This window comes from Cariama cristata, unplaced genomic scaffold, assembly GCF_000690535.1.
Source record: "Cariama cristata isolate BGI_N322 unplaced genomic scaffold, ASM69053v1 scaffold3322, whole genome shotgun sequence".
Lineage (NCBI taxonomy): Eukaryota > Metazoa > Chordata > Aves > Cariamiformes > Cariamidae > Cariama > Cariama cristata.
Genome location: NW_009605376.1, coordinates 18,491 through 46,351, shown reverse-complemented (window position 1 = coordinate 46,351; position 27,861 = coordinate 18,491). Strand labels below are relative to the sequence as shown.

Genomic DNA, 27,861 nt, shown 5'->3' with positions numbered 1-27,861 from the left:
AGTGCCAAGTTTTAAAGAAAGTCAAACTCCTGAACTTTACAGAAATCGCTGGTGTTATACAGCTGAAACTTACCTTTTTTGCATGTATAGAGATAGTATTTTCATGAGAGTTTATTCAACAAGCTTCTAAAAGAAAATAGGAATGTAAAACCAGAAAAGTTTCTTTTCCTATGATTTAAAGGAATTCCAATTTCTATTCCAAAAAAACTCTCTTAAAAATCTTAAATATATTTTGAGCTTAAATCCAGTTTAAATAAATCTGAGTATTAAATGTCTTCTTAGTTATCATAAAATAGTACCAAAATACATCAATTGGAGAAAATTAACTTTTCTTCAGAAATTAATGAGTGGTACCAGAACTTATGATTAAAATTGCTTGAGTCACCTGCTCACTGATTTAAAGCAATCTGCTCCGTGTTACATTACAGGACTTTGCACTGAATGGGCACAAGTACTTTGCAGCAGCTGTTGAGAAAAAGGGGAGGTTTTGGCAGGTGCACAAAGGACAGCTGGAGTTTTTGGCACCCAGGAAGGTGTAGGAGTGAGTTCTCGTTTTTTGTTACACAGAAGTCAATTGAGGTTTGGGTACTGCTTAGGTGATACCTTCTCCTTTCTACCTCCCACGTTTAAACAGGGATGGAATAGACATTACATTTCAGAGGACAGCAGTGATAGGAGTATTTCATTCCAGTTTCAGAAGTCTTTGAGAGCACTTAGTTTACCTCCCTCTACTCCATGCAAAGAACTGCCACCTTCTCTACCAGTGATCTTCAAAACTAATTTAATGATCAAACAGCTAACCCTTTCTATTAAAAAACTCTCTTAACTAGGTTTCAGGGTTAACATACCTTAAGCAGAATGGAACACACTATTTCAGGTTCTGTCCTCCTACTGGCTTGTTGTTCATAATCTAAGGGAGTATTTTTTGTAAAATTAGTCTCTCTTTTTTGTCTAGAGGCAAAGAAAGGCAATCTGTGGGGCTGCTGCTAGAAGTCCCTCTACCTTATTCTCCTATAATATATCTTTTTAGAGTCTACCTTCATGCAATTTCTTTGCATATGTATAGAAATCTACAAAAGAAACAAATGGTGGAAAACTACTTTGTGGGGAAGATCCCCTTTAGCTAAATTTTGCCTCTTCTTTGTATAGACATTTACCTGCATGAATTACTCACATGTAGAGCATTTTATTTCATGAGAAAAACATTTTAGCATGCATCATTCTGCACCCATTTTGCATAGGTCAACTGAGTATGAAAGTTAAAAGACGGTGGGTAATCAAGACTGACTTTTGGCTGAGTATGTTGATGCTTTTTTCTGCTACTACTTCAGTAAGAAGGAAGGCAAACGTCAAGAAGCAGGACTCGGCAGAAAGCAACCTCTGACTACTGGCCCATGACAATCCTCCAGGGCTTTATGGCTATGGAAGCCATCTCCCTGCCCAAATAAGAAGCACCCTCATTTGTATTCCACAGTTTTTGTATTCCACTACTTCCACAGCTCATGACTTCAAATCTGGAGGGACTTTTTTGCCTTCCAAAACAAGCCAGTCCTAAGTCTTTTGATGGTAAACTAGCCTCAAAATCAACATCCAGTTTTACAGCTAGTAGACCTCAAGGAGCTGCAGCTGGTTTTGGCAAGGCCTGCTTTGAGGAGAAGAAACTAGGCAAACCAGAAAGAGATTCTACATTTTTCAATGCCCTGTATAAGAAAAATCTCCTTTTTTCTAGATGTTCATTTGTACCTCTCCAATACCATTTGTTCCTCACTGATTTCTTCTCTCTGTTTTTTAAAGTAACCATAAATGACAAACATAAAAACCTCCTGTCTCCTTAAACAGGCAACAGAAGAAGCCACATCTTTCTTGACTTGTGTCTAAGAAAGGATAGGGGTAGGGGACAGCATAGCCTTACTCACTTCATAAAAGTAGCCGTATGAGTTGCTAATATTTCTGTCTATATCGCATATGCTGCTTGGCACAGACAGAGGTTTCTTCCCATCCAGAACCTCTGCAGGTATAGGGTCCATTCACAACTAACAGCTTGAGGCACTTGGATCTTTGCACATAGAATTGCTTGTTCGAATTCAATCAATACAGCAAAATTAAATACGCTGTTTGAAGTTTTGCCATGTACTTTTTAAAAAAGAATTATTGCACAAATCAAAATTATGCACGAGTTATAATTAAGTTTGCCAGGAGCATTCTTTTCTAAGAAAGAACAAACTGAGTTAGCACAGTAACTCTTACTACGGGTATTTATATGGCTCAAGATAAATATAAATGTATTAGTAAGTTTTATTTTGTTAAGAGTGTTACTTTAAATAAAACAAACAATCCAAAGGATTTCAAGCCACACAGGCTCATTATTACAGTGTGTGTAGAGAGTGCTTAACACATGGAAGCTTGGAATGAGCAGCTGCCTTTCAGAGAAGATGTGACAGCACAATAAATCAGACAGATAGGTCAAGCTTGTCCAATCAATCCATTGTTTGATTTTGTTTGAAAGTATACAGGGGAATAATTTCACCACCTAACCTTAGAAATCTAGCTTCCTAAAGTAGGAAACTATTCATGCTGTGTGATGCATGGAGAGACATTTACTCTTCCACAGGTGGTTCAGAACACCTAATTGAGGAACATTGAACTCCCTAGTTTCTGACCTGGGTGACTAAGGGGTGCTACTCTTACCTTTACTAGTCAGGTCTAAAAAGCGTAGTGATTAGCCTCCCCTGAGCTCTGTGATGCTGAAAAGGATTTTAATGAAGTCACTTGTGATGAACGATTGAGGTAACTGGGTCTGGAGGAAACTTTTCTAATGGAAAATTTCATTTATTATTTGTATAGTCATAACAATGTAATGCTACAGTGTGGATTATGGTACTGTACCAACATTGCCCAAATACATTTAAATACTAATGCTACTTGCTTCTCTTTCTGGTAGAAAAAGGCATTACAAAGCATCTTCCTTTGTCACTCATCTCATGTTAGTACCACATATGTGGAAGCCAAACAAGGATGTAAAAGCACTCTTGATTTTGATAAAATTTTGCCCTTTGTCTATGCAAAATCAATGGCTTCAGGCCTTCTATAAATGACTGGTGACTTCTGGAGAGGTATTGGAAATTAACGTTAAGAAGAAAGCAACCTTATTGCCATCAGCAGAATTTAATCTGACTAGGTGGGATTTTCCATTTCTCTTGGCAAACAGAAGCATTACATATTTGGACTGTTTATTCCGGTAACCTTAGCTAGCCTGCAGAACTGCAACATTACTCTTTTGATTAGCTCCATGCAAAAAGATCTTGTGAGGTGGAAAGATCTCCTACTCTTTCTATATTTGGCAGGACCAACTCCATAAAAATGTCCATTTTGCCACGCCTCTGATACCCCACTGCAGCTGCTTCCTCTCCTCATCCCACAGCGAGATATTAAAAAGTTTGCATGGAACATTCTCCAAGTTTATCTGGATGCACAAAAAAGCCAAGAATGTGCTTGTTAAGGTTACAAATATCTAGGGAGCTAAGATAGTTTTTAGTCTAACTGGCTCTTCAAAATATAATAGAGGCCTGCCAGCTGAAAATTATTAACTGCTGGCCGAGCACGGATTGTGAGTGCACTCTATAGGAGATGGAGCAGGAATTATATGTACCTATACTGCTGGAATTCTTACAATACCATAATAGAGCCATCCTACCACCAGATGTGCTTATAATGCTCTCAAAGTGCACTCTTAATATCTAGGCAATTGAGGCACTTATTTCATTTCATCCTCCTGTCTTGTAACTCAGGTTTCCTTTTTAGGGAGTGATAGGATTACTCCCTTCTCCTGATCCATATGTTGTGAGGGGTTTTTTTCATTATTATTTTTGTGAAATGGCCTTCCATGAGTCATTTATGTTTGAACAGATCTTGTAAGTTGTTTCAAAAGTCAAATGGAGACTTACTTTGATGACTGTAGAAAACTTTAATACCCTTATATAGCTTTTTAAATATGGTCAGGCATATGGTTTTTCTACAGCTTGTTTAAATGCCAGAAAGGTAATTATGAAGTGTTAGTTGGTCAGCGCCTCTTTTAAGCTGTGGCGTATGGTTGAAATTATCACTATAGTCAAGAGGAAGATAGAGCTTTCTTAAGATAATAGGCTGTGATTTATCTCACATCTTGGGAAATAACTGAAAGTTGTAACTTTAGGATGACCCAACAATACTTTCCCCAGGTTATTTTTTGTTCTTCTGCCCTCTGACTAATATGATGCTTGTAATTTTTTAAAAAACTAATAAAAACAATTATGCTAAACAATTCATTCCATCAGAGTTTAGGTCTGCTTTCAAAACTATTTTCTGAGCAGATACATTAGTTCACCCAATACCCACTGCTGGGTTTTGTCATAATATTATCTGAAGCAAGTTTCAGTTCTCTGTGTGCAAATTCAATGTTTCATGAGAGATCAAGAGAGCTTCCAACACAAATAGGTCTACAGCCTGTGATGAGATTGAGATTATCACTTTTGTGTTCACTTATTTCAAACAAAGAAAGTACTATCAGGTATCATTTTCTGCAATGCAGCCTTTGGGGGAAAAATAGTAAAGGAAAACTGTTCCAGAAATAGCAATTTTCTAAAAATGCTACCTCACTGGATAATGTTTTTTTTTAATTTCATCAATATATTTTAATTCAGTTATAATAATTTCAGAAAAAGGACTGGTTCTTTTGCATCTGTTTAAGATAGGTATCAAATATGATCTCCTCTGTTGGGATGGCTAGTAAAAGAAAGTGATAACAGTAGTAAGTAAACAAATAAGTGCTGTTATCCCACACAAGAATAATCATTCATTCTGCTAATGATGGAAAGACATGTCTTGAATATGAGTTCAATCTCTTAACTGTAAAAAAACCAAATACTAATGTCACACCAGGTTCACACTGGAGTATTTTTTTTTAAGTCACTGAAGGAATACTGATGTAAGAGAAGTATGCAAGACAAGTCAAGCCTTCTGATTTACTGCAGTCAGCTTCTGAAGACTGCCATATACCATGGAAACCTACACCCTGTTCCATGCCTATTTACACCATTTTTCCATCAAACCAATATGTTTGGTTTAAAACCCAGACATTTCTAATTGACAACATTGGAAGTGATATCATTACTTGGCTTACTATGATCCAGAAACTGAAAAATATGTCCAGAATTTCTTCTCAATTTTCTTTTTTTTTTTTATTAACAATAGAGTTTTTATGCTATCTTTCTTTTTTTTTTCTCTCAGACCATTTTATTGTGGCAAGACACAGAACTGGACTCTATCAAGCTAAAAATGTTAATGCTTTCCTTTTCTAAGCAAGAGTGGCTTTAAGCAGGAAGATAGGAAGGAAGGCAGGAAAGCAGGAAGGAAGGAAGGAAGGAAGGAAGGGAGTTATCTCTAGCAGCTCAGTTGTCAATCTGTGATAATGCAGGGAAGCGGAGAAGAATTAGATTACATAATCAGATAGACTAATTATAATTCTATATAAATTATCACAGTTATCAACAGAATGCTTAGAACTGACATTATGTGACAGCTAGAAAACAGCAAGTGCTCCCATGACTTAAATGTTTCATTCTCTGCACTTGTGTAGCCCAGGCTGCCTTTTCTCCTCTGGAGACAGTATTCAGTATTTATCTGTCCCTTTTCAGTATATCAAAGGCTTTTAGTTTAACTATTTCCTTTAGGATACTGAACTGTCTCTTCATTGAGTTGAACTACTCAACCTGATCTTTGAAGAAAAGAATAAAGAATTTATTCTCAGGGAGAATAGTTAAATGTCAGGCCAAATTGACCGTTATTAAATATGGGGATATGTTTTCTGAATTCATTTTCAAATTCCCATCAAATTAGCCAGCAGATATTTTTTAAAATTTATTTATCATTGCTCAGTTCCATACCAACTCTACCTTTGTCACTGAGACAAGAATTCATTCCTCTTCCCCTTAGCTGTCAAAATCAGGTGTGGAAGTTAATCTAATTGTCTTGGCTTACCTTAGTCAGTGGAAATGAAAAAGACAAAATTTTATCATTTGTTTGATACAAAATGGTATGCTTTACAAATATCATGAACACATTTAAGTAATTGAAAATTACCCCATTGGAACCTGGCAATGTGTTCAAGTCAAACAAGAGAAATTACTGGCTTCTTCTTGACAAACTAGAAGGGACAGCCATTCTCTAGAAGGCTTCAAAGAAAAAAACTGTTTCATTTGCTTGTGGGAGTAAATGTGTGCTCATATGTATAGAAAAGGCTGGATTTTCACTGAGATTTCTACTTATAGCAGGTTTTAATGAAACTCAAGAAAATTGCAAAACTTCTCATATCTAGAGTTCACAAATCATGGTGTTATTTTGATACCTTCCCTTGAATATATCATCATCTTACTGATTGTATCTAAAGCAATCCCTCAATTTAATACTGATTCCTGAGGAAAGGATGACTATCAGTGGGCAAAACCTTTCAATTTTAATGATAAAACTGTAGGTAATATTTCATCAGATTTGGTGTACCTGAGTCCGGTATTCTAAATGTCTTTACTAAAACACATTTTTTAAATGTGTATGTTGATGTAATTATTATTTGAAATGTGACTTTACTACCTATTTAGTGTGTTGGGATGAGATCCTGAAACACTTTGTACATGCTTAACATGAATATTTCCATTAGAAATCAATGTGACAACATGCATGATGAAACTTCAGCACGTGCAGAAGTGCTTCCCAGACCAGGGTTTGGTGAGCAGGAAACCAGTAACAGTGATAAGAAATTCTATCGTCTCCTCTGCTTTCACAGCGCAGGCTAAGATAGAGTGATTAAAAATGCCTGTATTCCAGTTTTGCTGGTGTTCTCATTCTTGCTGCCATCTGGAAACAGGACGTTCAGAAACAAATGGCAACTGCATATATTTAATAGACTAAAACAAGATGCTTATATTTGTTGCATGCAAGCAAATCAACTGCTTGAGCATGCAGTATTTGGGACCTACCACTTCTTCAGCCACATCAGTGTGGATAGATTAGAAAAGATGTGCACCGGTTTAACAGATATATTACTCATGCTTTTGTCTTCCATCTCTGCCTACTAGATGAAACTAATCGGTAGCTGGTATATATAAAAATATAAATCACTTGCATAGGATATAGATAATAAATGTATATTATTTTGCTATAAACATTCAATGTGATATATCAACATATTGATTAGTAACGTAAACAACAGCTCTACTGTGAGGAGCTACTAACCACTGGTAAATACTGGGCAAGCATTTTAAATCCATTATTTTGCATCAGTACCTGTCTTTCAGTGAGGTCAAGGTTTACTGCTATCTCATATCGCCTCAGCCTGGTCAAATAGTTATGATGAGCAAACTCTGCTTCTAGCTCTCTGATTTGCTCCTTGGTGAAAGCTGTTCTTTCCTTCCTGGGTTTACTGTTGACCTCTGACTTGTAGTTTCCTTCTTGGGAATCTGAAAAAAAAAAAAGACGAAAAAATGGAAGTAATGACAAGTGTACAGCTAAATAGGAAACAAGCCCAAAGATAACAACATGCTTAAGTTACATTCTTCAAACTTTCTTCTCTCAGAAACACACTCGTGCTTTCATGCATATGGATTCGCCACTGTAAATCAGGAAAGCAGCAGTAATTCTGACAGATGTGAGCTGCTGCTTCCATTCATGCACGTCAAACTTTAGCTTAAAATCTTCCAGTGTTTCATTTCTTAAGAGTTCTCTGTAAAATTTCTGCAAAGCTTCAACTACTTCCCACTTCTGGCAACTCTCAGTGCATCCAATCAGTACAGGATGTGTATCATTTGATTAGAGTCTTAATGAGTAATACTTCAAGAATCTCTCTCTCCGATTGTTTCAGTAATACCTTAAGCCAAACCTCTGTTTTAAAGAATACATTTTAAGGTTTAATCCAGTTACACTTGCAGGGAAAGGTAACAGACAAAGCTCAGAAAGTTCAACACACATCAAAAAGAAATCAGTGAGCACATCCCATGTGATAATGGGATCTCTTCCTAATTATGTCACAGTGAAGGTAGGGAGGTTATGCCACAGCTGTTACCAGTATAGGAAATTTGCTACCACTACAGCTCATTGCCTATGGAATACTTTGGCCACAATCAGAGGAGCTTTGCTGAAAGTTTCATTACCACCCTCCTGATTCCTTTTACTCTCAGAAACAGGTACATTTGGTCCTGAGGCAAACTATTGCACTCAGAGACAGTCATTCTGTTGCTGTCAGTGAAGTCTGTTTAAATAGATGAAAAGAGACCAAACTGTAAAAAAACAGAAAAAAAATACAGAAAACAGAGGGAGTGGAAAGAAATTTTTTTTTAAAAAAAGGACCAGACATTTATAAGTTTGAGTATGATACAACACCTATAAATCTAAAATTAGCAGGAGATCAGTAGGAGTATCATTAGTCAAATTCTGGCCTCATGAACGATCTTAAAAATGTCACAGATTAATTCACACTTCAGCTGCTGATTTAAATAGAAACCTGCATCAACATCCAAATGAACAGGCCTACAAGAAATCACTCCCTGGGACTCTGTGTCAGATGAATCATTGACATGCCTGTGACTGTCCAACTGGCCAGTGAGTCTGGTGTCAAAACTACAGTCAACTATGTACGTTTTGTAAAGGTATAAAGAGGTTTTCACTTTTTGTCAGTCACTCTGTTGCTTGGAAGGGAACTTTTTTTTTTTATTGAGAACTGTTGATGCTTGACTCAGTGCTATAGTCATTAATTTAAAATGTTGTAAAGCTAATGACTTCAAATCAGTAAACCTCTTAACTTTTGCTGACATGACACACAGAACTTTGCTTCAAATGTGCAGTGCAGTGCTGGTTGTATGACTGAGGGTATCCACCAAAGTTGTTGAGTGGGTTTGGGAGCTGTTCTGCCACAATTCGAGTAGGGATTTTCTAGGATAGGACCCCATTAGATGGCACACCCATTGATTACAGCATGGGCCCAAGGTCCATTATCCAAAGTCAACATAGAAAACTTAACAGATCAAAGCCACCTTAAACCTAGAAGTTGACATTTCTTCCTTCATACTAGTTGGCAAACTAGAGTCACTATAACTTCCCTCCACATTTTTCTATTGCAGGAACATGCACGTTGCTTTTCCTCATCTGCTGCCTCATTATGAGGTCCAAATACTATGTAGATGATCCGAACTTAAATACTTAAACCCCTATATCAGCATTCCAATGAATCACTGAAGAGAGATACCTAAATCATTTTTCTTAGCATTCGGATTTACTGTTCTTATACCACCAGATGTGTTTCATACGTGTTTGAATGCAGGTGGGTGTGCATACTCCTTATTTGCAGTACAACGCAAAAATGTATTGCATGCAAGTCATAGCTAAAGTCCTCTTAACTGTCTTGGTAAGCCTGTGCCTGTGTGAGGCCATGAGCCAAGAAGTCTTCCCATGTCAGTACTTGCTGTAAGAAAGATCCATGGCTCACTGGTTTCCAAACTAAAGGTTGTGACCTTAAATAAAAGTAGTGCACCTACAGGTAACACTGACACCATATTGAAAATTAAATACTAGAAATGAAGACATAAGTCTGGAAATGCAACAGAAAGTGGGGTCAAGGGTGTAAAACCTGCTATCATGAATGGTCAAAGGGAAAAACTTCAAGAGTACCCACCCACATGTCTCTCAGGAGTATACTGATCTTTGTACGTGACTGAGACTTATAACACAAGCAAATTTTCTGCAAGCAGGTGGTTCCATGAGGAGAACAGAATTACTGTACAGCCAGTAAAACCATAAGGAGCCAAGGTTTGTTCAGGTTAATACTCATGGTTCTGAGTTCCCTATTTACAAATGTGGTTTGCATCTAAATTTCAGGTTCCTGGGATACTGATGTAAGGAGGAGCAAATATAACTACATGAGTAGCATTTGTCCTTCATCTTTGCCAGCACAGATGATTCAGCACTGCTAGCAATGTTAGCCCACACAGATCCTGTGCAAATATAAGCATGCTTGGGCAGTTCGTTATTTAGACATTTCTGCCATTGCTGGATACTACCTTTAAGTCAATGCTGGATTGTAAGTGCCTGGCAACCACAGATTTGTCAGCAGTATGATTTCATCAGCAGGCTGACACAGTGGGAAAGTTTCAGGCTTTTGTTTATTTGTTGTGAATGTCATTGAATGCATTTATAATGGTCAAGATACTCTGAAAAAAACATGTTATATATTCAAATATTGCTGAAAACAGAAGTTGGAGAGGTACGCAGAAACCTGAGACAAGTACACAGAAAGCTGACTCCCTCTCAATACTGAGGTTCACACAACAGAACAACTGGAATCCTAGGAAATCTGTTTCAGCAAAGATCTGGCCAGCAAGACAATGTTATTTTACTTAATGCATTTGAGATATTGAAAATATATCTAAAAAGAGACTTAGATGGATGCCAGTTAGGTGAACTCTTGCTGTCATCTTTCTCTGCTGTAGTGTTGCTGTGGTTCATGTACAGATTGCCTTTTATTTCCTATTGATACCATACTACTTGGAATAGTAATTTTAGAAGTTTTTGTTGTTTAAATTTCCAAAACAGTAAATCTAGGTTTTCTGATTGTTTCTTTTTAACAGTCTCTATAGAGCTAGGATTGGGAACTCCCATCTCTTTCTGACCTTCAGGTCTCTGTTCATATCACCTGACTAGCTTCACTTTGGTGGATAATGGGAGGGAGACTTGGAAGAGATTTTTGGCAGAATGCATGTCAGCCTACATCTGTTTTGCAGCTGTTGCAACTAAGACAAGAAAAAAGTCCCAACAACCTTAGTTTTCTTCTACTGGCTACATCTTATGCCAAATAGTAGGTGTAGAGGCAGAGAACAAAGCCTAGGGGGATCTAAGTTACACTCCTTGCCTCTCAAAAGGCACACATAAAATATATACAGATGCTACTAATCACTTGATGAAAAATACAACAATCTATATTGTCTGTCTTCTGCCTTCTCCCACACAAATTCTGGCACACTCCCAGAAGATGTAGTCTGCATGAAGGTATTAGTACCTTATCAGTCTCTCTTTTGCAAACCTTTGTTCTTTGGATGTCAAGTAATATAGGCAGTTAAATGCTGCCTTGATGGATGCAGGTCATACCTTTTTCTCAGAACTGTTTTTATCAGTTTTCAAAAACTCCAGGCAGCATCTTTAATATCTCCTGTTAGACAAAAATGCTTGTTGGTAACTGATGTAGAGGGTACCATTTAGAAAGACATTCAAAGTTGTAAATGACTGTTCTACAGATCTTTGGAGGCTTAGATTTTTCCTAAGTTTAATAAGAGCTCAGATTTTTTTTACAAGAAATCATTACTGATTGCACTATTCCACACCCTCAAAAGTTACTTCTACTTTACTCTAAGGAAAGGATTGCTGTTAATCCCAATATTTGCATTGTTCCGCCAGCGTGCCTATTTCCTTCTCTCTACATCACTGAGAGATGAAGCATACCAAGCAAATACAGGATCTAACTCCTATATGTAGAATATGAAAAGGGGTCATTTTGGTATTTTTGGTTTTGATGCATGCCTAGGAAAAGAAGGACTGGTCACCAAATAGCGAAAAGAGACTGGTCAGAATACCCATGATCCAAAGATCTGCTGCTAACGGGGCAGGGTTAGAATCACAGGCAAAATGTGCAAGAAGCACCTGCTGTTTTTTCCTGGATTAGTTCAGCAGCTGACGTACATTCATTTCTCAGACAGAAATGAACTTTCAGTTAACACCTGCAATGTAAGATCCCAGACAAAAATTTTCAAAAATAAGTCAGATTGCTAGTGTTCTGTTGGCCGTTGCAGATGGTTTTCAGATCCTGACATCCATATTGAGAGTGAGCAGTGCCAATAACCGCTAATAATTTGTGACAAAAAGGCCATCGGAATTTCACCACTAGAGTTATTATTCAATGTCCAGGTTTTCAGCTTTCACTCAGATCTTCCAATGCTTATTCTCAGAAAGGCCTTACCATGAACAACCTATTTCTATATTTATTTCACTATAAATTTATAGTGAAGTTGGGTAAATAAAATGTTCTTAATTGCATAGCTTCCTATAAATTATGTCCAAGTGTTTGCATAGAACAACTACTACGTGGTTATTTACTTTAAAATGAAGCAATCTATACAAAGTAATCAATGCAAAAAACTTGTTCCTTCTGAGTAGTTTAATGTTGCATGACAGAACTTTTCATTCAAACTTAATTCCTCTACATTTCTTTAAAGCATTAACGTGTAAACAAAAGCTTCTAAACATCACTAGGACACAACAATGATATGTGATTCAAAGCACAATGTTTTTTTTTCCCTTTGAGATATTAGCAGTATGAATTTAGGGAAAAGTACTTTAGTATCAGGGCAATAATCAAGCAAAATATCATTAACCTGAAATACACATATGAAGAAAAAAAGCAACTTTGTACTATTACAGTTGCAAAGGGATATTATGGAGAGGACTACTACATTTTTTAAGGATCAGAATTACATACTTTTATACAGCTGAACTGCTTAATCTAATTGTTTCTGGTGCTTTATAATTCACTATATTTTCTGAAAAAATGAAATAGTTCACTGAGACACAAGCAAGGAGCTGGCATGAAGGTCTCCATATGGTCCCTATTGTTTTGCCAGTAACTACATGTGAGAGCAAGATTTACCCAGAAATAGTCACTTTTGATCATTTTTGACATTTAATAGAGAATACTATGAAGTTTTTCCATTACATTTTTTTCTAAATTTTCAGTTCAAAGTTGCTCAGAATTAATATGTAGACTTACCCTATGTCCATAACATTGCCATTGCTTTGCAGGATCCTAATTTAAATACTTAATCCCCAAAAAGTTAGTTAAATCTACATACCTATGCTTACTTTGATGCACCTATTTTATTTGCACCAGTTGAGACTATGCTGCAGACTTAATTAATCTATTTTTGTTTCATAATTTTCCCTCTCTTTACAGTCATTTCAATAATATTCTTAAAAGATTTTCCTCAGTTAAAAGTACAGTTCGAAATAACTGAATATATTCAATCTGAGTGCCTTTTTTGAGAATGTCATTAAAAGTATTTCTGGAGCTGTAATTCACTAAATGTATTTAGAGAATCCTTTCTGAAAATTGGAACAAACAGCATTGTCATTTCAGTAATTGACAACTCTGCATGTGCAAATGGGCAAAGCTGCACAGTAGCACAAGTACGACGCCAACATTACATGAATCCTTCTTTTCATTCTAATGAAAGCAAACTTTTGTTTGATTATTGAGTTAATGCTTTCTAACCCAGTCTGTGACAATTAACAATTTAAAACAGCCTCATATCCACTCCCCAAAAAAACATGAACTGGCACAGCAAAACCTGTGGGTAGTCTGAAACACACTATATACCATCCTAAACATTACCTACTAGTTGTGGCTGCCAACATTTTGTTATTACTGCCTCCTGAAAGTACAAGTCTAGGAATTATACTGCAGTATTGGAAACACTGATTCATAATACTGTGATAGCTAATGCTGCAGGTTCTTGAAGACACCTATGCTGGAAAAGATATGTTTCTGCCAGGTCATCTGATTGATCTAAATATATAGCAGATTGATCAGATCTGCTGCAGAAGGAAGACAACATATGAATTCTCTTATATGAATAATTACACTAGTTCATAGATCTTCATGTGGAAGACTACTCTCAGTCCCAAGTGTTTTTATAATTACAGTTTATGTTGGAAGAGGAGACACAGGATTTCCCTCAAAGAAACTTTACAGGCAGCATTTTAATAGGACTTTATCCAGTGGGACTTCCAATTCCCATTTGGACTTCTGGAGATACATCTCTTACATGCAGCATCCAATAACATACACATGGTGATTGTTTGTCTATTTACCGAACCATTTTTATAATTTGCTTTCACGTGGAAGAGTTTCATTAAATGAAGGTGAGAGCTGCCAGCACCATCTCTCCACAGATTAGCAGTGAGTCCTCCTGAGTAAGAGTTAACCTACAAAATCAAACCAAAAAATTTTCCATGCAGAAGACTCTTAGAACAAAGACATCCAAATAGAGAAAACAGTAGTTGAGACAGGAGTTTATATAACCTTTCTTTTCTTGAGTCTTACCTCCTAGACATCTCCCAGAGAGGCTCTTTCCTACCCAAAGGAAGCAGAATAAAAGTGAAAAGTGACCAAACCCACCTCAAACACTGTGCATGCCTCGGTCATCATCTATCTGAGGAAAGCCCTTCCCTGGACAGCAGCTCTATCGGAACTCCAAGGAGGCACTCAAATACTCCATTTGGCCCTACTTTATTGTATAAAAATACTTAGGAAAATAAGATTTTTTTCTGTAAAGATAGTACATGGAATATGTAAAGCACTACAAACTGTAAGGAAGTGGTTGCTTACAAAGAGAAAAGAGCATATGACACACAGAACTTAGTTAGGTAATCACCTCTCAACAAGTCTTATCTCCCTAAAATGATGGGTTGTAGTTTTCATTTTAGCTTTGTGAAGCAGGGATACCCCTTGTCCTGCCAAAAATACTACAGCAGCCAACATAGGCAGTGTTCTGGGACCCAGTTTTAACAAAAGGTCATATTTAATTTGTGTCTGAAAAAAGAAAGAAAAAAAAAAAAACACTAAAATACTTTAGTGATAAAGAATGAACTCTGGATGTTCTAATCCTTTTGGCCAGTAAGCTGTTTGAGGAGATGCTTTCTCACAAGTATATGTAGATCTGCCTCTTTGTCATAGTTCAAATATAGTTGAGATTGCTCCACTTATATAACATAAAATACTAAATATTTAGCTTAAGATATTGCCAGCAAAAACAGAGATGAGGCTAAGGAATGGCAAAATGTGTTGTAGTGACTTGCTGCTAAAAAATATCCAGAGAAATTATATCAGTATGTATCCTGCATGTGCTATCTAGAATTTAAATATTGTCAAAATAGTTATTATCTCTGTAAAGCCAGACTGCCACTGTTAATATTAAGAATCCAAAGTACAGTGGAGATGAGAACATATGTCAAGCAATGCATTTTACAAACCTTGTTTCTATATTAACTTCTTTATATAAATGGCCATTAGTTTTACATGCTTTCAAATTTACATTCGAAGTCCCTTGCTTTTAAAGCACCAGTACATTCCACCACAAGACTAGCGATGCTTGCTTCAAAATGGCAATCAGCTCTTGCTAATAATTCTGTTGCTTAGAAAGTTCACACCTTGTGGATATTGTTCTTCGAATCTGTGAGTAAAACACTTTTAATGAGATGTTACAAACTTGGTTACTCCATGTAAAAATCTCAATTATTTATTTTTTAAATATCACTACAATAAATCTTCATTGTGAATTTCCAAATATCCTTCTAATAATCAGTATTTGTGTTTTATCCATATGAAAATAGACTTCAATTTTTTTACACATAGTCACTATAGTCATCTTATCCGAAGTTATTGGAAATCAAGCTGTAATTTCCAGACTTCACCAAGTGTATAGCCTTATGCTCTTTCTTCCTTGCCTGTCATGCTGTATTACAGACAGTGCCATTGCTCCCACTCCTCACACACAAGACATTACATTAAAACAAAGTAAAAGCCAGAATCTATAGTAATTCTTGCAGATCTTGTAACAGACCACATCACTGTGCCACAATATGTACCTTCACTAGAGCAAATGGCCTAGAAAAGAGTGCGCCACTTGGGCCAGTTTCTAAAGATAGGCCAAGTTCTCCCCCAAATTACAGCGGGCAAGCTGGGGCAAGCTCATGAGTTTCAGTGGAATAGCTTCTCAGACACAAGGGTGTCAGAGCTGATTTTGATCCCATTTTAAGTCCCAGTTTACTTTGTGTATGATCATGAGAAATTTTGACCTGATTAAAGAAAAGTATTTTCTTAGGCTCCTACATATATATTTTCTTAAAATATACATGCAGAACTTACAGTCAAAATTTTGCTGACTTGTAAGTTTGCTTTTTAAAAAAATTTTACTGCAATAGCATGAGCTCCTATCTGAACAAAAAATAAATAGTTTGCACATAAGCTAAAGAATCCAGGATTTTAGTTTTCCATGCTAAGCAATAAAAGTTGAAACACTTACAGAAGTTTAATACAGTTGGAATTTCTTTAGGGCTCCATATTGCCTAACTCTGCCATCTTTCCAAAGCAGGTCTTCAGGATACAGTTACACAAAGGAAAATATAAATGAGTACCAACAATTCTACTTTAACTCTTTCTAAGAATTATTTTGCTGCTACAGGAAACAGGAAGCCATTTCACAGTGGTATTTTTCAGTGTAATTCTTCCACGTGTGTTACACTGACCTAATTTTTTTTTCCATTCATCATGGAACAGATTTCTTTGGAACTCCTTAACGATGTAGTGAAAACTTTATATATGTTGAACATGTGACAGAAAAAAACAGTGTCTGGAGCAAATCTAACATCCAATATTTCTGCTTAATCCTATGTTAGTGTGCCCTTCTCCCTTCTTTTTTTTTTTTTTTCAATCAGTCTGCCTCAAATGTTTTTACTCGTTTGAAAAACCTGTCCTTTTGAAACACTCATAACTGGCCTCTGCAGTGTATGTAGCACCTTGCAGAATTGCAAGATCACAAATCACCTTCCACTTCACAGTCTCGATGAGTGTCACGGTCCTCATGAGCAATTTCATGTGGTCATTCCCTGCCTTGGTGGCTGCCCCTGTTGGGAATGGCTCAGCTAGTGTGGCATTACAGCTTTCAACGTGAGGCACAAATGTAATCCCTCTCTGTCTCTTTAAGAAATATCATCAATTTCTGTGCAAATGCATATGTCTGCATATGTTTTAGTGACATGTTTTGTAAATCCTACTGTCCCACAGAAAGCATTAAAATGAAGGCAACAGGACCAGCTGTGCTCATAACATACCTTAGTAGATATCCAGAAATTTTTTAAGAACAGAAAAACACACACACACACACACTCTGTCCTACCAAATAGGGTTGCTGTTTTGGGTGTATTCTACTATTTCATTCACAGTTTACTTTACAACATTATGCTGAAGTATAATCTAACTATAAAAATGGAAAAACAGTGGAACTACTTTCCCACATGCAATTAAATGGAATTACCTGTCTCTCAGGGGAAATCAAAATAAAAAGGGTTATAAAATAAAATTTTTCAGATGCTTAAACTATTTATACCATTGGCTTTCAGACCAACCATGAAAGTTTCATTTTTCACTTAAAAATATTACTATCTGTTAATACTAAATAGAAAACCTCCTAATGACTACCTTAGAAGTCCTGACTATCAGCTGTTTTTGACTTACAAGTTGTCCTACTTAGCAGCATGCCACATTTCCCTTTCTTTGTGTTTTCTCAAATGATTATTGTAAATGGCAGAATCCATTAAAAACACTCAAAGGAGTTGTCATGTTTGAAGCTAATACAATTTCCTTTTTCGAACTATAGTACAATTGTTAAGGGATGGAAAAATGCTCACACAATTAAACAGAAAACCCAAAATAGTTCTCTAAATAGGATATTGAGTAAAGGAGAGAAATCTGTAAAAGAAATAAAATCTAACTAACAGTGCAGGTTTAAGTTTTCTGCTAAATCTATTTTATTATTAATTTTACAGTCTAAGAGAGCTTTTTGATCAATAATTTTTCCTGATTGCTCACAATCAAACTTGTTGTACAGTTAAAGTTTGTGACTCATAATGGAAAGCTTTGGCAGAGTGCAATAGAAAAAAAAAAATTCAACTTTGATGTGAGCAAAAAGCCGCAACATAATTGTTTGGAATATTTCCTATTATTTTAAGTTTATATATCTAAGAGGGGAAGGCAATTCAACTATGGATTCAAGTGTAGCTTTTGTGATGGAAAACTTTTATGTCATACTTTTACTGTCCCCTTTTATATGTATGATATAGAGAGACTATAGTCAAAGTAACTAAGAGGTCTAAGTCTCCTTTAAACATCTAAAATGGACTGCTTCTTCCAAAGTAGTCGATATTCCTTACATAGTCTTAATTTTTAATTTGGAAAGAGAAAGTACAGTAATAAGGGCCTGATTTTGCAAACATGTCAGTGTGTACATACAGTTCAGGTCTCAAGTGAGCACTTTGAGAACAGATACATTTAGAAACAAAGAAAAGAAGAAAATAATCCCCCAAAACTCAAGAGCATCCAATAATTAAACCACAAGTCCACAGTATGTTAGTCCAAAAAGTCATTTTGTCCCCAGCTTAATTTCCAACGCCTTTTCAGTAATGGAAAGTCTTTCTGTGATCACTAAACTAATACAAAAGTAGAAACTTTTATTTTCCAAAAAAAAAGAGAGGCCATTTGGCACACAAATGTTAAATAATATGGCCTGACTCTTCCATCATTCACCTCACACAACTTGCTGTGTATAAGCTGGAGGAGAAAGACCTCAATGGTAAAGTAATGTGCTAGTGAAACAGTCTGACAGTGCATGTCAAAGCATAGTAAATCTTATATACGTTTTACAATCCCAGACAGTATTTGTTTTACTCTTTTAAACAAAGCTCATTTTAAATACCAGCCTCTACTGGGCTAAGAAAATTAAGAAACATTCATTACAATTGAAGGTACAAGTTGGGTAGGTGTAACTTTTTTCTCCACCCTAAAAGTTGTAACACCGAAAACAAATACAAAGGTTATTTAATTCTTCTGTAAAAAAAATGGCATCAGTCCCCACATTCTCTGTTGTGATTGGTTGTCACCTCCAGTAATGGCTGGGAGGCTGGAGGTGAAACATCATCCCCTCTTTTGACTCTGAAAGTGTTGAACTCCATCTTTCTAGGAAATTAAAATTGCTGTTTTATTTCTTTGCACTTCTTCCCATCCATATAATCTTGAGTTGGGTGCTGTGCAATAAGAGTGGACAGAATACTTGATATGATCAGATCACAGAAATAGCACGAAAAGGAGCAATAAAATTATTAGCATACCTACTGGAGGATGTAGGAGTGTACTCTAAAAAGCAGAAACTTGAAGCAACGATTAAATGCTAGCATATATATCAGTTACCAGCAATTCCAGGGCTGGACTTCAGGCAACAATAATGAACGCTGCATTTGACACTGCTAATGGCGTGAGGAGGGGGAGGTAGAAATATCCCCCTCCAAACTTCAAAAAATACCTCCTGAACTCTGGTCTGGCAGCTCTAAAAAAGAGTATGTAGCAGCTCTGAAAAGGCACAAATTCAAGAGGTATATTAAGAAGTGGAATAAAGGTCTGCAGCTTTTCAACAAAATGAGTTATAGCAGTTAGACATGAGCTCTGGGGCGTTACGCTTTTCATTACAAAACCATATTCCATCTAATTTTAAACTACTCCGTCACTGAGTTTCTGCTCAATTAAATAAGATGATTGGACATTACACTATTTTTATCACAGGTATCTTATTTTAAAATTGCACAGTTTTGAAAAAACTTAATGCCAAGAAAGGTGTTTTTCCAATCTTTTTCACCCATTGATAGCCAACCTGAATGTGGGCCTCTCACGTCCCTGCTCAGGATCATGAGATAAAGGGGACACCTACAAACAAGGGCCTGTTTGCTTAGCAAAACCATCCCTGCAATACACTGGCTGATAGTTTCTATTGATATAAAACAAAACCTGAACCATCCAAGCTCAACTAACTGTCTGTTGCATGACAAAGTGTCAAGAGGCAGATGTAAAGTCTTAAACAACTTCATTCCGTCTCTTACCCACTCTTCTGCTGAGAGCTCCTTAGCAACACAGCACTTTTAGGATTCATCTGCTTGCTGCCTGGTTATTTAAAATGTCCAAGTAGCATGACTTTCATCTCCCTTCCTTTCTGCAGGGCCTAGTGACTCCAGTCAGTAGAACAAATGTCACTAGGGCTTGGATTTATTGTAGATGCTGGACTGAGCATGCTCTGGTATAGCACAGCCCTATAAAAACTGTACTTCTTGAATTCAACTCCACTGGGTTGTTTTACATTGTTGCAATGTTTTCCAGGAGATTTATAGGTCTCTGGGGCACTGAAACATGGAGCAATAGCTTCTTTCACAGATGTAAACATGGGTTTGAGTAAATAGTTAATTTATGCTGGTGTTAGAGCATTTAGCAGATGTTTCTAGTCATAAACAAGCTTTCTCCATCTTTCAAAACAAAAACAAAAACTTTCTCTATCATCCAAAACCCCAGCTTGCTTCTTAAGCAAAATTGGACCCAGTTCATTTCACAAATCTGAAACAAAATTTAAAATGAAAAAAGGTTAAAATTTTGGTCTGTTAGGGTTATGACTATGCTGAACTCATATAAAAGAGCATAACATGCTGATATATCTGATGTTTTCATGCAAGACTGCCTTGTTTCCATTAAACAACAAAAAGACAGCTACCGTTTAATGGAAGAAACTGATGGAAAATCCTCATTACTATATAAACAGTGGTTTAGGCATAAAAAGTGTTTAGTTTATGCATCTGTGCATTTAGCTGAACACTAAGCTTTTTCTAAACACAATTTGGTGCCTTCCTACTCCCATACATTTTCACTTTCTTTTTGAAAGCAGGAAATCTGTGTCTTCTCATGCCTCAAAATGTAAACAAAAAAATAATTAATGATTTTTGTATCATGTGTTTTACCTAACCCACTAGAGAATCCTAGTACATTGCTCCTACAGTTGTAGTTTCCCTTTAAAGTCTGTTCTTTCTTTTGTTGGTTTTTGTTTTGTTTTGTTTTGTTTTTACCTTATTTCCAAGGGAGACTTTGGTGTAACATCACCATAAAAGACCTCATTGGTTGCATCACCTACTTATTCTATTTTGGGACTTAGACTGCTTGCTTATTTTGTGTTCTGTCGTTCAGCTCCTTATCCAGACCTAAAGCTGAGGAAACAGATCTCATAGTCATGCAATTACAACAGAATGTTCTTATCTTATTTCCCTCAGCTTTTAAGTCATATCAATAAAAATGTATACATAAACCATTTTTTTCAAGGATGGCTTCCATTCCCAGTTCCACAAATTTCACCTCTTTCAATGTGATCTAGTCCCTATTAAAAACCTCAGTATCAACCCTTTTCTTTCTTTCTTTGTTCATTTTCATGATGTCAGCCCTTTAAGCCCTTGACATAATAAAAGTTGTCTTGCAGTAACTGCCATGCAAGTTAGTCTTCAGTTTTGTAGACAAAATGAGAAGATGTTGATAAGACAACGCTGAGAACATCAAAAAATGACCAGTCATTCCTTCTTGGTGATCAGATAAGAGGTCCAGGTTAACCATCCTCCTTCAACATATTAATGAGCATTAACTCACCCACATATTAAGATGCAAGTCAAACAAACAGGATTATTTGTGTGGATGGTGCCCTGTTTGTAAATATGACCTGCCTCAAAAGCTACTGAATAGATTCACACTTGCTTTTGTGTATAGATCAAAAATGTCTTTTAATCAGTTAAGAACTAATTCTGATTTGATTTTATTTGATTTTCTTTAACTTGCACTGAGAGATAATAGGAGCCCATTTCAGACAGTTGGCTACTTGAAATTATTCACCATTAATTCTCAGAGAAGGGACACTATCAGGACACTAATGCATGACCCTACTAAGCCTTAAAGGGAAATAAATAAACAAATACATTTTTATAATAATTCTTGGAAAAGACTACAATTCAGTCAAAGACTGAAGAATACCTGCCTCAGCTAGGAAGGCTAGTTCCCTAGCTAGGAGGACATTTGTTTGGTTCGGAAACTGTAGAAAGAGCCCAGAAGCTCTTTCTTTGAATGAAGACATGTATGCACAAATCGAATGAGAGAAACTTCCAAATATGTTATTCTTTAGTATTAGTGTAACAGTGTTGCTTAAAGGGCCTCCTCATTATACCGGGCACTGCATACTAACAAATGAAAGGCCATGCTCCCAAGAGCTGACAAGGCATTTACCGTATGCTGCACCTCACTTCTTCATGGCAGTAACAAGTGAAAATATTGATCACTGCATCCCAGCTATCATCATCCTGGGTATTAAACCAGAGCAGGTTTTAAGGAAAGACTGAGGGAAAACATCACAGTTGTGACATCCTTCAACTTAGTCTCCCAGTGCCTCTAAACGAAAACTACAGTTCCTATCTTGAACAAGATTTTGACCCTTATTCAAGTAAGGCGTGGCAATAACTGGCCAAATTTGTATAATTACATATTGTTTTGCATATAAATAGTATCACACAAAATTCACATTTTAAATAACAGACGGGGGAAAAGAAGGGCAAGGAGGAGTCAGATTATGTATGATCTAGTCAAAGATGTGCAGACAGGGATAGGATGATGTTCAGGTCATGTCTCACTGAGGTACAAATGCAGAAGTAACAGCAACACAGTATGTTTCTCTGAGTCAAAATGGTCTTTTTAAGTGGCCCAATTCTGAAATTCCTTACAGTATGCTTATGACAAAAAAAAGTATAATTTATCTCAAAGGTTGTGGGAAATTAAAGAAGCATAGAAAAAGGTCAAAATATGCAGTGTCCTCAGACTTGTGTTCAGCAAAAGGCTAAGGAAAAGAAACATGTTCGGGTCTAAACCAAGAATGAAAGAACAAAAGCAACAAGAAAATGGATATATCATTCTCAGCAAACCTTTGTAGACTTTTGTGAGAAGGTGAGCAAACTTTTTTGTGAAAGCTATGTCAACAGGTACTCAGCTCTGCTGAGCTACATAGTAAATCAGATGCTTTGACATCTGAAAGCGCCAATTTCTGTGGGTATAAATCAGCATATCTTCTACATGACAAATAGGTAGTATGCAATGTGGGTATGATCTATTCCTTTTATAAATGAATAATTCAAAGAGATTAAGAGATCTTTATACATAGAAATCTGACTTAAAACTCCAGAAATATATTTAGGAAGCAGGAATACAAGTCACAATCACCCAAAAATGCTTTCAGGGTGGAAGTAATTTCTGAAATTATAGAAGCGTCATTGCAAATGCAAGATAACCATTTATCAATAAGAGAACTATGAAAATCAGACATTTATTTTTAGGCAACTCATACATCAAGTTGCCCAGGGGTAAAATCATTTATCAGTATTTAGACTTTCATCTTCCTAAGCATATTTAGAAAACAGCCATTTTGAAACTTCCTTTGCACACAGGAGATGTTTAGGGGAACCAAAATAATTTTTAAAACTTGGTAAAAGAACACACAGAGTGTATGAAAGTCATTAGCTCAAATCCAGTTCTGAAAACCTGTTTACAAATCACAATCCCATGGAGCACTCATACAGGATATGAACAATAAGTTGTTTCACAACTCTCAGCAATGTGTATATGAAAAGAAAGAACTGGTAGAAAGTGCTCAGAAAAGTACGCTGCCTTTTGTATCCATTTTTCTAAGGAAAATTACCTTCAACGACCCACAATGCTGTTCCAGATTAGTCATTTCTCTACATCTGCTGCTGCTATTGATCATCAAATTTATCTATCCCGTTTTTAAATGGTTATTACACACAGACTTTCCTCTCAGATCCAGAACCTTGTGAATCATTATGAATACAATGTCCTAGAATATCTATACCATTCCTTTCTCAAAGCATTCATTCAATATTTTTACAAAAGTAGTTAAAAATCAGTAAGGCAATAATGTTGAGATGCCAAAAATTATGTTCAGCTCCTCATTTACTCTAAATCAATATTAAGAAAAATGTAGGAGATGGTAAAGTTATATCCGGTACAAATCATCACTTGGACAAAGCATAGCTGACTCTAGACAGGACCAAAGTACTTGTCTGAAATGCTTCCTTCTCTCTGAATGCCTTCCACCTCACCCCCCTCCTCCTGATGTTAAGACGTGCAGGCAGATGCCCTTGTCACTGCCTAGCCCCTGTGTATTTGCTTGGATTGATTCTCACTGTGCTTAACTCTCACTCCAGATGCTGAAGATTACACCCTGTCCTACCCGAAACAAAGCAGGCACCAATGAGCAGACCTTGCTAACTGATGTAATGCATATGCAGGTATTAAGTCAAGCATCCTGAAAAAAAGTTTGTGTTGATACATAAACACACAAGTAGTCTGCTTAGCGTGAAGTTTCACCTGACATAGCACTTTCCTTTCCTGCTCTGTGCACTGGCTCCCCTTTGAAGTAAAGAGTCTACCTCAAGGTCTCTCTCTAGCTGTTTAAACCCTCCCACAGAAATAGCTTGAGCAATCTGGCAGCTTTTTCTCTCCAAAATACGCCTTTTCCAAGACAACTCTGTTCCACTCAAACAATTATAAAACTCAGGAGTGTGAGAGGATCACAAACGCAGAGCCAGGTCTTTTTCCCCACCAAGATTCAATCTCCATTCCCATAAGAAAACTGTGGCTCCAGAGTTCATGGCTTACAGGAGCCGATACACAGCTCTCTGATTTAATAAATTATGCACATACACACAGCACAAACAGAAGCTGTGTAGTACACACAGGAAGAAGTTAATTCTTTTCTGCCATATTAATATACAGAATTCATGAACATGACACCTTTGGGTTCTCGTAAAGTAGCTTAAAAACTGTTTATTATTTCAATTAATCACACACTAAAAGTACTTGACCAGCATAACTAAAAAATAGTGAACCAGCCTTGAAAAACTGGCTGCAGCTTTTTGCGCTGAATTTGCCCTGACATTTTTTTATGCTTACCTGGAGCTTGACCAATCATTCCAAACTTAGTTTATGTGACTGGATTAATTCTTAGAAAAGAAGTATCTCTGACTGAATTTATACTGTCTGCATACATTTTTGGGGGGTCAATTTTTTGTTGGACGACAAAGTAAACAGGAAACTCCCAAGCATTTAACGGTTATCAAACCAAAGACAGAAGTTTCAAAATTTTGAGTTCCAGGATTATTTAAAAGGGCTTGAAGATCCCATTTTAGCACTACCTCATCCTACTATTTCTGAACTGTAAAAAATCTGCTTCTTCACTGCAATCTTTACAATTTCAGAGATATTAAACGAATCGACAGGGAAAGTGATCCCTTATTTGCTCAGTAAAATGTGAAAACATTCTTTACAGTTGTCATATAACTAAAATTCCTTGAAGTTCATGTAATGTAGAGCTAAGTGTTTAGTAGTCCTCAAATTTTCCTTCTTCCTGTAAGAAGGTGCTTGAGCAGTTACATAAATAAATCATATAAGGAAATAATTCAAGAACCCTTATGCAATTTTTATTCACACATCCTTTAAGGGATACCTGTGCTTATTTAATCTTATGAGTTTTTTCCCCTCTATTTTTTTTTTTAATATGTCAGCTTGAAAGTGGCAAAAACAGGATTCCCATCCATGCAGAAGGCTACATGCTGCCTGACTGATACAAAGATACAGGAGTGCAGGTGCTTCTTCATGTGAACAACCATCAGCCTTTATTGTTAATTATAGGCCGTAAGTCTCTAGGAAACAAACAAACAAACAAGATAATAACTGGACATGAAAAAAAAAAAAAAAGAAAAAAAAAGAAAAAGATAAGACATGACCAGACTTCATACTTTCTACTTCATATTTCTTACATTCCCACCAGCTAGATTTGGAATATAGTATTCTCAGCAAATTCAACTTTTATAATCTCTCCTGTTCTCTCCGATTCTTCCCACCATTTCATTATTTGTTCCTAATGATCATAGATTTTGTCTGTGATATATCAGGACCTAAATAGTTGTGTAGTTTCACCAAATGTGCCTTTTCACGATTTGAAGCTACCAAAATCATATTTGAAAAATCATGTCTAAGCACTTTTTTAGAGTGTGTATGGATTCATTTCAGGATATTTTGGCAAATGTAATTTGGAAACTAATCCCAGTTTTATAAACAAGTAGTGTATTTTGTAGGAATTGAACTGTCATGCATATGGCAGACAGATACATGCCTTTCTTTTCCTCGCTTTTGTTCTGTTATTGACAAAAAAAAACACTTACGTGGGATTAAACATGAGCCAGGAAATATATATTGTCAACTGGAGCCCCAAGTTATTTCCAGAAGTTTTCCAAATTAGATCTAGCATCTGGCACCACAGCAAGTGCCATACTCCTTTTGGTTTAGTTTTATACCATTTTACTATAGGTCTGTTTTTACATCTCCCTGTCACTAGTGCAATCAATTATAAGTCCAGAGAATAAAAAAGCAAGCAAGAAGGACAGCCCCATCCCACCCTCACGTGATGTCGCGCGATGCAGTAAGCTCCTGGCTCAGGACGTGGTGTGGTGAAGCACATCTCCCTGGCTCCGCACAGCACTGTCTTTCTCTCCAGTTCCCGTCAACCCTCCGGTATCTTCCCACCAAGGAAGACAGAGACACTTCAGCACTGTGCTGGGAGGATGCAAACACCCAGTCCATGGCAGGAAAGGGACAGATACAGGAATGTCCCCTTAAGTCACCACTGGTAAAAAAATGTAAACTTTTTTTAAAGTCCGTATTAACTTATAAAACTCAGTATTTACACAAAGCATCAGAAGGCAATCTGAATACAGGGGTTAGAATAAGCATTTGGACAGGATACAACTGAATCCTGTGTTTATGCTTGCAGTAATTACAAGAATAGTTTCTACCTTATCGTGAGTTCAAAATGTGAAGTATTAAATTTGCTAGCAATAAAAAATAGAGTTGAATGTCAGCACAAGTCTGAAAATAAGTCACTTAAAAGGATTTGGGTAAGAACAAATTAAATGTTTTATTTATAGGACTAAAGGCAAAAAAAATAAATTGCTGGCTGTGGATCCAAATCCAAGATAGAACTTTTACTGAAACTGTAATAGCAGTTTTCCAACAAAGAAAAAATGTCGTTGGAAATACTAATGTTAAAACTCTTAACAAGCATCAAATTATTTAGAAACAAGCATAAAAAATGGAATGGATAAAGAAAAATGAAAGGTTTTTCAACGCTATTTATAAACTATGTTGTAAAGCTGTCCCATTTAAAAATTCTCATTAGCTTTTGCTGGGCCAGGGGTCCACCCCTAATGAAGATTCATTAGATTTTCCTAAAAAAAGTCATCTTTCTTCTATTATTGATTATTCCTGTCATCAGTTCAGTTTCCATTAGCAGTTTCTTGTAGTTTTCTTTTTCACAGACATTTGTACAAGTCAAAAGTCAGTTTTTATGAGGAAGAAATATTAAAGCTACTTTGCTGAAAATAACTGCAAATTTTTAACAGGAACATTTTCCTTCAATTTTATGAAGAAGTAAACTATACTAGCTAACCTAAAAATGAGTTACAGAACCTAAACCCAAGATTTTTTTTTCCCTTCACAACAACTATGCTCGCCTGTCAGAAGCTTGACTTCCACAACCTTTTTCAGCAGTGGAAGTGGTTCAGTTTTTTTTTAACAACCAGAATGAATTAAGGACTTTACTAGCTTTTCAAGACTCTTTTTTCACATTGAAAAGAGGTAAAAGATAAGACTTAAGCCACAGATTCCTGGGAAATAGAGACTGCAATGAAATATATCCCAGCTCAAGAGTAAAGACAAAGCAGATGCAAACTTACATGTGAAAACACTCGGTGCTGAAGGCAGTCAAGGCACAGAGAGGTTCCCTGTGGAATCAAACACCAAGCGCAGCAAGCAGAGGACCATCTAATTCAAAAAGGGAGCCAGAGAAGTGTGGAGGTCAGAAATATGGCGCCAGGCAAACAACAGCTGACACGATGGACGAAATGGACCTTGAAGAGCTTCCTGGACTCTTTCAAATTTCCTCTATCCCTGTGAAACTGGCTTTCTTTAAGTAGTTTCCAAGGGCCTGCAATTCATTTCTTGACTAGGCAGGCTCACTTTCACTGAACACAGCGATCTGAAGTTTG

General features: G+C 36.5%; 1 protein-coding gene across 1 annotated transcript in view; it reads right to left on the bottom strand.

The window, feature by feature from the left end:
* Nucleotides 1-27,861, bottom strand: part of LOC104158302 (homeobox protein MOX-2-like) — a 44,319-nt gene that overhangs the window by 6,787 nt on the left and 9,671 nt on the right. Inside the window, exon 2 of the mRNA XM_009695911.1 lies at nt 7,318-7,490. Within this exon, the coding sequence (XP_009694213.1) occupies nt 7,318-7,490 (173 nt within the window). The remainder of the gene's footprint in view (nt 1-7,317; nt 7,491-27,861) is intronic.